The sequence below is a fragment of the Grus americana genome, chromosome 1, assembly GCF_028858705.1.
Source record: "Grus americana isolate bGruAme1 chromosome 1, bGruAme1.mat, whole genome shotgun sequence".
Classification (NCBI taxonomy): Eukaryota; Metazoa; Chordata; class Aves; order Gruiformes; family Gruidae; genus Grus; species Grus americana.
Genome location: NC_072852.1, coordinates 29,744,425 through 29,754,424, shown reverse-complemented (window position 1 = coordinate 29,754,424; position 10,000 = coordinate 29,744,425). Strand labels below are relative to the sequence as shown.

General features: G+C 39.5%; 1 protein-coding gene and 1 long non-coding RNA gene across 7 annotated transcripts in view; one reads left to right on the top strand and one right to left on the bottom strand.

The window, feature by feature from the left end:
• The window catches only part of FOXP2 (forkhead box P2), a 439,753-nt gene that overhangs the window by 233,038 nt on the left and 196,715 nt on the right, over positions 1–10,000 (top strand). For 5 of the 6 annotated variants that reach the window (XM_054845661.1, XM_054845644.1, XM_054845653.1 and 2 more), the window contains one exon: positions 6,334–6,511. In XM_054845661.1, the coding sequence (XP_054701636.1) occupies positions 6,344–6,511 (168 nt within the window). In that variant the 5' untranslated portion in view covers positions 6,334–6,343. Of the gene's footprint in view, positions 1–6,333; positions 6,512–10,000 lie in introns of those variants that run through there. The other variant, XM_054845670.1, reaches the window with a different exon arrangement.
• On the bottom strand, positions 6,538–8,300 carry LOC129214281 (uncharacterized). Its single transcript, XR_008579649.1, has 3 exons — positions 8,236–8,300; positions 7,446–7,597; positions 6,538–6,968 (listed from the first exon to the last, which is right to left on the bottom strand). It is a non-coding gene; the product is annotated as an uncharacterized LOC129214281 (long non-coding RNA).

The window sequence follows — 10,000 nt, the reverse complement described above, 5'->3', positions numbered from 1 at the left end:
CACCAAGCGAAAATAAATAGCCGGTGGAAATTAATTAGACCTTACTTGCTGTTTGGGGAAGTGAACTGTTGTTTAATAATCGGATGAGTGTGACAACATATTCCTGAATTTTAGAAAGCAGATAAATTACTGTGCCCAGGACTGACCTACTATTTTTATTAGTCCTGAGGAACTGAGATGGCGTGAAAGGAAAAGATACAGCCTTTAAAATGCAGGATAGCTTTTAGTTTAAGATTGAATATGATACTCTGCCTTCATACCTTTATCTGACTGTTTGTGCCAGTCGGTTAAAAGGATGTTCATTTAAACATCTGATATATAAATAAACCATAGTACACAGACAGTGGGAAAAATTGTGTCTTATATACAAAGATAAGTATTTTAGGCAATGCTTGCTTTTTCAGTTGCAGTTAACTTTAGCACAAATCAATTAATCTGATTTCTTAAAGCCTTCTCACACCAGCCGAGTGCACCTGTTAAGACAGAATGCTGCAGGAAGGATGCATGTTTTCTTCACCTGGCAGAGAGAGAGTGTGTGTACGTACGTACGTACGGCAGGGGTGGTTGCTGGCTTTTCTCTGTAGTAAATACATCTCATCTGTGATAATTTGCAGAAATCCAGTTGTCAATTTTATTGTAAATCTGTGTTCAAAAATGGTCTTCAGAGACCCACCGTACGAGTGCCAGCTTAAAAGTTTCATAGTACAGCTTGAATTCTTCACAATAGCAGTGCTTTCTGTGTTGTGATCCAGACACTCTTGTCCCATTGCTGCCCTTTTTAGCCAATTTTGAACTGTTACTTTAGTTACAACTACCATCTTCGCTCGTGAGAGTATTCTAAATAGTAAAATGATTAGTTGGCTTTGAAGAGATGATTTTTTTTACCATGAAAATTCTGTTTTTTCTCATCAAAGATGCTGACTTCACTCACTGAAGCAGATGTGATACGTATTCTTTCCAATTGTGCTAAGACAGGTCCTGTAACTCAACACTGGAGCTCTGTTTTCCTGAAAGATGTTCCAGCACAAGGTGTTTGAGCGTACTTTACATTTTTACAGAGAAAACTTACTGGAGCAGATAGTAGTATATTAAACCCACTAATATAGGTACTTTATTTTACAGTATTTCAATAGCAGTTGACCTAATTAGTGGTTTAATCATACTCATTTACTTACATATTTAGAAAATACACAGTGAAGTCATTTATGTCTCTGCTTAACTCAAGCTTTGAAAGCTGAATGTTTTAGATAAAGAGGAAAAAAAAAAACCTTTACAAATATTCTCTTAGCTTGTCTAATTTTTTGTTCTCACACATTCAGCTATGTCCTTCATATTTGGCATTTTGATTTATTAGGCAATCTTAAGTATTAAAGACTTTTAACATACCAGTGCAAGACTTCAGATGCATTGTGCCTTGTGTCAATGATGAATTAATTCCAGCAGAGCACAAAAGTTACCGTTATTTAAGCCTAGCTCCTCACCTCTGCTTTTACATCATAGGCCAGTTTTAAAAGGCTGAATTTTAGGCTCTTAGGAAGTGAAACACGGCAAAGGCGTGAGCACGCCGGGGAACGTCAGGTTCATGGTGTTGAGCACCATGCGCTATAGGTGTATCGTGTCCATGGATCAACAAACACAGGCACCTGAACGTCGGTGCAGGCTTGTGGGTCAGGGGGTGTTGCCTTGGTTTGGGGGGCTCACCCCAGGGCAGGGCAGGGCAGGGCAGGACAGGCAGCTGCTCTGGGTTCTGGAGATGGTTTGTGATGGCGGCTGCCAACCTCCAGCGTCTCCAGTACCGAGGTGCAGCACGCGGCACGCTCTGTGCTCCGTAAAGGTGCAAAGGCGGCGTCGCTCGTGTGGGGACGGGACCGCCGGGCAGCTGGAGATCAGCTTCTCGTTTGCCTCAGCACCTGGAAAAGTGCCACCGAGGGCTACCAGCCAGGGCCGGCCATGGGCCCGCAGCCCGCAGCCCTCCAGGCGCGGCCAGAGGGCGGGCGGGGCGGGGCGGGGCCCGGCCAGCAGGCCCCGGGGCGGGGCGGGGCGGGGCGGCCTGCCGGCCCCGGGGCGCCCCCTGGCGGCAGCTCCGGCGCTGCGCACCCGCTCCCGGCTCCCGGCACGGCGGCGGCGCGGGCGGCGACCCGGGGAACGGCGGCCCCGACCTCGGCCCCGGCCCCGGCCCCGGCCCCGGCCGGCAGCGGCGGCAGCAGCAGCAGCAGCAGCAGTCCTTGGCGCCGGGGACTTGGGCGCCAGCAGAACCTGTACCTGGGAGGGCAAAACAAACCCCGCGAGCCTGGCGTTCGGTACACCCTATCATAAAGTAAGGAGGTCTAATTGAGCTACGGCTCTCTATCCTGCTATTTGTACAAATAAAAGACCACATCTTGATGCAAAATAAACACAAAAGCAGTGTTGTGACTATAACTGGGAGTCATATACTAATTTATATAATAAGTGGTTGTGCACGCTTTATTCAAGATTATGGCTGCAAGAAATGGCATGAATTGCTGGGTGTGTTTAATGCTGGATTATAGCAATTTGAAACATGTCAAACACATGGCTAATGCCTCATGCTTCACTCATTCTTGCGTAAACCTGCATAGCCACCATCCATTATACCCTTGGTAACAACACAATTCTGCAAGTAAATATTGTTACACTAAGTAACCTTTCAATTCAAGTTGTTTAGGAAGAGAAAATGCAATCTTGTGCAGTCAGTTCCAGTGTCAGTTTAATGTTTCAAAAGGGAAGTGGTGTAGAGAATAAGTATCTGTACAGTGACTTGCCGGCTTAAAACACACGCGTGCACGTGTGCGCACACGCGCGCGCTGCAAATGTGCAGTTTGCTGCAGGGGGGAGAGGTAAGACTGTAGCTTCGAACTTCACAGGACCAGTATTTCTTTTTTGGTATGGATGATTGCTTGGTTACCCTGGCAGAATCAGGCGTTCGACCTGCAACATAACCACACGCTAAAATAATCTACAATTTCATTCTTTCTTGCAGAGAGCAGCAAATATTTTCCCCATACCTTTGTTTAAAATAGCTGGTAGCAGAGCTTATGTCTCACCTTTGGCAACAGGAATTTGGGAATCACGGCAGAAGTAGGTGCGGGTGAATCTATGTGTCTGTGAATGTGGGTGCGTGTGTGCATGCGTGCCTGTGTAGGCACGCTCATGACTGACAGCGAGTGTGACAGCAAGAGAAAAAGAGAAGGATTAGGAAGTGTGAATGTGTATAAATGTGTGTAAACAGGGACCCTTATGTTTTTTCTTGTCCTATTTGAAATACTAAACTTTCAGCCTTAGTATCTGGCAGTCATTGTATTTCCTTGGTATTTATTTATGATGATTACGCTAACAGCTCACACTACTGTTGTAATAAAAGCAAGAAAAAAAGTACGTTAGTTTGCTTAGTGAGATGTTGCAGGTTCAGATTGTTCTGCCACCAATAGCTGAAATTACTGATACATAGATACCAGAAATGATCCTCGTTTAGATGTTTTCAATTTTTTAATTTGTAAGGGTTTAGAGTTAATAGCACATACACACACGTGTATAGATATACATGTATACGTGTGTGTGTGTGTGTGTGTGTGTGTGTATGTAAGAGAAAAGAAGGGAAAAGAAAAAGATTCCGTGCTCTTGCTTTTTCCAGCAGCCCTTTTTTAGTTGCCGGCAGTGAGAAGGGGGCTGTGGACAACCAACACAGAGCATTGCTCAAGCCAAAGTTTCAGTACGGTTTTTAAAAATACCCTTTGACAACTAGAAAAGGCGTTTTCTTTTTAACATAAAATTCTAGGGACTCTTTCTTCTTCATATAAATACTTCAGTATTTCTTCCACTTCCAAATAAATTACCCTTTCTAGTACTGATACTCTCTAGTTTCATTCTCTCTGTAGACAGCTGTTGGGTCGGACTTGTTGTTTCCTATTGCCAGAGTAGTGTTACTGGTCATGTTATGTTAAAGCCGATTCTGCTGGCTCACAGACACTTTAACTTAAAATGCAGAGCCTGAACTACACTCTGGGGCTTTGCAAGGATACAAAATCCACAAGACATAAACCCCTTTGGTTTTGGAAGATGTTTAACCCTTCTCTGCTAATTGTAATGAAAGAGTTGGAGAGATGTAAAAACACCGGGGGGGGCTGATGTATTTATTTATGAAATATCTGAGTGTTTTCTAATGTTTTGATTATCTAACATTTACACCCCTTTGCCCTTTTAATGCGCCTGGCTAAATGTACCACTGTTATTGTCTAACGTTCGAATTTGTAAAAGATGAACCTGTCTGTTGGTTAAATCTTTGTTTGACTAAAAGAGGATTAATGTTTGAATTTCCCGAATTTCCAAATCCTTGTAACGATACAGTTGATGAAGTGTTTTAAATAGATTTCCACTCTGATATACATGTCTCTTTATTGAAAGTAAATATTGTAAAAATCGGAAAGGGCTGCCTGCTCCCACAGTTGTGGCATACCCGCATTAGAATTTTCATATAACTACTAAGGGCAATCAGACCCTTTTCTCTGAATATTTTAAACATTGTACATGTAAAATTTATGCCTAATTTGAATACTTATTAGCTGCCTAATCTCAGAAAAGAGTATTAGCTTTGTTTTTGCCTTGTAAAATTCATCACTGCGTGTATCACATTTTCCATTTCTATTATTTTTCTTTGCCGATGTTGGTAAGAGTGTTTAAGAAGGGCTGTTTGTTCATAAACACATCTGGTGCTGCTCTTGTTTACTGGGCTGTAACAGCTGCCCTCCTTTATGTTAACTGTGTTCGTGTTTGGGCTTTTTGCATCCTGTTTATTTTTGACCAGACCATCTCTAAATAACTCATCTTTTACTATTTTAACTTTTTTCACACAATATATACTTTCACTTTATCTTGTAGGTTCTTGTTTGTGTTAATTCATACAGTGTTTTCATTAATATCCCATGCACATAGTTGAAGTTGTAATGATCCTTTTCCTGCCTCCCCCCCCCCCCACCCCCAGAGAAAGGCTATTGCTCATACTTTGCAGGGGAACAAATAACTAAGTTAAATAATTAGGCTAAGCAGCAAGCTTTGTTTCTTTTCCCGAGTTTGCTTACACATCCCTCTCCCTTCAGAGGTGTCTTTTAAAGTCACGGCTCGGCCAGGTTGTTGCGGGGACTCTCTCAGTACGTCGGGAGTGAGGGTGAAGGGAAGTGAGGTCCATTCTGACCCTGCGAGAGCAGGAGAGGACTTTGGTGGCTCTGAGAAGAGACGTTGACCTTTCCATATTACAGATACAAAATGCGCCTTGAAATTCTGGTTTGTAAGGGCACGTTGGTTCTTTATTTACTGCAAAGATTTCAACTGATCTTGGCAGGACATCTCATTGCTATCCTGAAAGTACAGTATATTTATGCAGTGAAAATGATAAAACATTTATTACTGTAGAGAAGGTAATATGCATAATTTATGCTGTTTTTAGCACAATCATTAGTGATATTCTTGATAGATTTTATTTCCAGCTTTCATATCTAATACATGCCTGGAAAATTAATTTTATATCTTTCATTTATTTGCCTATGTTAAAATTGAGTTTTAAGTCATCTTCAAGTGAACAGTTTGATTGCTGCTCATGCATAAGCTTAATTACTTCCCAGGAAGGACAGTATTAAATGTTTTAAATGTCAGAAAAATAAATGAATATCAGCCGTTTGATTAAAAAAATAGGCAATATCTGACGTGTTTGCAGCAGGAGCTTTTTCTTAAAATGCCTCCGAGGCAAAATTTTATTTAGTCACAAAAAAGGAGAAGCCCATTATACTATTTATCATTGGTTGATACCATATGATTTGTAACACCCTTACAAAATTTTAATTTTGTATGATTAGCTGTGCATCATTAAACAACAGCCTTGCATAAGATATGCTGTAAAATTCTGACAGAATCAAGATAGTGAATATTTTAAATAAGGCTGTATAGTCATCCATGGTTGTCAAAGCTAGATAATAGGAAATATAGAGCAGCGTGTGAAATCGTGCCTTCATTTAAACTGGTTTTATAGGTAGACTTTAAAATGTAGTTGTTCGTAAATGCTATTGACCATGCTGCGTGCATGGTGTGTTATTTTGGCCGTTAAATGTAAGCACGCACAGATTGCTTATAGAAACCATAATTCTGGTGATTAGTATCTGTATGAAAGCAGAGTTTGCATCGCATTTCTTGGTAAACGGCTCCACGAGGCTTTTTTCTTCTTCTAAAGATGCTGTCTGTTTAATTGGCAGAGAGGGACATCTTGATAATGGAAGTGTGAAGGTGTAACGCGTGTGTTAATTGATACTTCTTAATCACTTTTAGGTATTAAGTCATGATGCAGGAATCTGCGACAGAGACAATAAGCAACAGTTCAATGAATCAAAATGGAATGAGCACTCTAAGCAGCCAATTAGATGCTGGCAGCAGAGATGGAAGATCAAGTGGTGACACGAGCACTGAAGTAAGCACAGTAGAACTGCTGCATCTGCAACAACAGCAGGTAAGTTTGTTTTGCTTCCTGTTTGTTTTTAAACAAATAAAGGGCTGTTTTCGCACGGGCACCCTTCCACAGACCCTCTGTGCGTGCTGAATGTGAAGTGTTGTGCAAGTGAAGAGCGTGGGGCGTTATTTGTTGTTGTTTTTGTGCACGTTAATGCTGAAACGCCAGGATCCCGTTTTCGTGGCGGCAACGTCTTGCTGATACCGCTGCACGCCGCCGTGCTCGCCTGGTGATTAAAATCCCGCGGCGTATTTATAAAAGTTGTGCCGAAGCCTTGCCGTGCATGTTTTCAGAATCTGTTAGTTTACGGAGCGATTCGGTCGCGTAGGACGTGATGCAGAGCTTTCCACCAGAGGGCCACATTACTTGAGACTTCGCTTCGCTTGCGATGAATTGTGCCAAAGTCGGAGCTGGGGTGAAGGGACCAGAGTGACTTCTCACAATAAAGATGCTTTTGCTGTCGTAGGTGTAAATAAAAAATGCCGGTTAGTTCAGAACCACAGAAATTAAAAAAAGAGCATGTGCCTGTCTCTGTGTGCGTGAGTGTCATTTGGATGCATGGTTTTGAAAATATGGGAAAAGAGAGAAGCAGCTTTTCTGTAGGTATGTTTCCATTCTCACTTTTAAAACAATTTTTTAAGTTTGACTGCTTGTTTTCTCAATGATTTAATGGAGAACTGCTTTTATCTTGAAAGCTGTAAAATTAGACCATTGTCTGACTGCTGATGCCGTCTAATTATGAGCTGCAATCAATTAATTTTTGTCACTGTAAGATTTCTTTTCCTTTTAAAACCTGCACAAGCATCGTTCTTTCTACTTTGTCTACCTAAAGAGTTGCCTCCCCTGCAGGGGACGCAGATTGTACTAATGCAGTGAAGCCCAAACGGTTTGTTTTGGCAAACAATTGGGGTCTGATTCTGCAGAGTGCCAGTACCTGCTCTGAACTCCTGAAAGTCTTCAGTGTCTGGTCCTCTCATCTGCTGAGGCCACTCAGCACCTTTGGAGTTCAAACCCTTCATTTGTAAATACCGACGTTTTTTTTCATTACAATGTCGGGTATTGCATTAATGGAAGGAAAGTTGTCTCCTGGAAGATAAAATATTATAAAAATCCTGTTTAATAGAAACATGTTTTAACATGATAGATAAATTGCATGTGTATGGGCCTCTGAAATAACAGGTCATAATAGCTCTTAAAATTGAATCATTCTTAGTGCTGAATTAAGCAGTGTACACTACCTACATTTATTGTTAGATATTTTAAATGGGGACAGAAAATGTGGAAGAATTAAACAGTTGTAGATAGAAATATGACAAGTTGTTAAGGCTTAAATCTGTGCCTTGCTTCAAATTCAAGTGTATTCTATTTTAACATTTGAGCACTTACAGTATTACAGTCTGAGGAAATACAGGTTTCAGTGTCTTCAGTAAGTTCTTCGCAGGCTTACACCTCTCTCTCTCTCTCCCCCCCTATTATCTATATATGTACACTGTGTATATGTACTATTTCATATAAAATTACATATATATACACATATATATAAATGTAATATTATTTTCATTGAAAAGCATGCCATTGCCTCTGTGCAGGTGTTCAGATTATAACAGCATTTTAAAATCTTTATTGAGAGAGAGTGTATTTAATTGGGGAAGATGTTTAGAAAACTAAATTGAAGTGAAACACTTTAAAACACAAAAATACCAACAGAATAATGTGCCACTTACATGTTTCTCAAAGAAGCAGTCCTAGGCATTTGTAGCCAATTTGTCCGTACAGTCACAGATTCCAGTAGATAGCATTTGCAAAGACCACAGAGAATAACAACTGAAGATGAAAATATCCAGTTGAGTACTAATAACAGACAGGTTCTGAGGGGACAGCCTTAGAAGTGACAATCTTTTCTTCAAAACTGTGATTAGATCTTAAATAAGCAGACAGGCAAAGTAAAACCATGGGTACAGTTAATAGGACTCAAGAGGCATTTTATGGTAGGGTCTGCACCATAGGATTTAAATACAACTTGAGTTAGGCATATAAATCCTTCTATAAAATATGTTGATGTGAAACATAAACACTAGTAAACATGCAGTAGGATGTCCTTTAGATAATGGGCATAGCTTTATGCTACTTTTGCTTTTCTTCCTCTTTTTCCTATTCCTTTTTTTTCCTATTTTTGACCAGATGCCTTTTGAAATATGATTTAAGAGGGAAATTATGGCTGTTTTTATTATTGTCACTGTAGTAACCCTCTAAAATGTTATTTTTAATATTTGACTTGACTGACAAACTTTGACAAGTAGAAAAACAGAGCAAACCCTATTGTACCTGCAGTTATTATTCTTAAGATTTTTTTATTGTTTAAATGTGTGCAAGATATAATGTACTGATGTCATAGTTTAACATTCTGGTTTTGGCTTCTCTGAGTCATTTTATTGGGGACTTTCAAATAAACAAATCAAGTTCATTATAGCTTTTTCTAAAGGAAGCAAGTAAATGATTGCTGGTTTTAATACATTTTCTTCAGCTGGGCAACTACATAAAGCGATGCTAATGCCTAAGAATAGCTGCATCAACTGAGTAAAATCACAAAATACATTTTCTCTGTGGCATGAGTATGTACTGTGGAAAGTTAAGCGTGAGGAATTTTAGACTGTACAAAAAGCAACTGGGCTAAGTTAAAAATCTTAAATTATATACGATTTGCATCTTGTTCAACCATTATGATCACCAATTGGTGGATTTATAGAAACTAAATAAGCTAAAATTACAGACTTCGTTAGGTTCTTGTAAGAATTATATGGAGTTTGGACAGTCCTGTTATTGGCTTGATGAACTATGTTGTTGTGATCTTTATATAGAAAAGAGAAGTTTGACTTAAATCAGGGAGTTTATTCCTCATCCATGTATCAAGAGAGAATGACAGTATTCTATAATATATTGTAATGTATACTCGGTGATAAATGGATTGGGTGCTGTCACAAGTCATCAGGTCGGCTTTGAAGATGTATGACTAGAACGTAAGCAACTTTTTATCTTACTGTCGATGTTTATCAATTTATAAATATTGCTAAAGTGAATGTAGATTATTATTAAAATATGATGCAAACTGTAATCTGCTCAGACTTGTTTCTTCTGCTTTTTTTGGCTTACGACAAGACATTCTCTCTCTCTCTCATATATGTACATTTGTACACTTCTGAGGTTTTCACTTTTTTTTCCCCTTGTCTGTTAAAATCAGTGTTTGATACTAGAATGTATAATACATGGAAAAAGCATATCCTTGATTAAATACATTGACAGATTATTCTGCATTAGATGTAGAATTTTATTTTGATATTAAGTTTGTAGAATTAATTGTTTGTGTCACTAAGGTCAAAATAGTTGCTAAAAAACCATGATTGCTTTACAGGGTAGATTTGAGCTTGCATTTTGAGTATTCATTAAGTCAGTTCTACCAAGATAATCTTTTTAAATGTTTTATGGGAATTT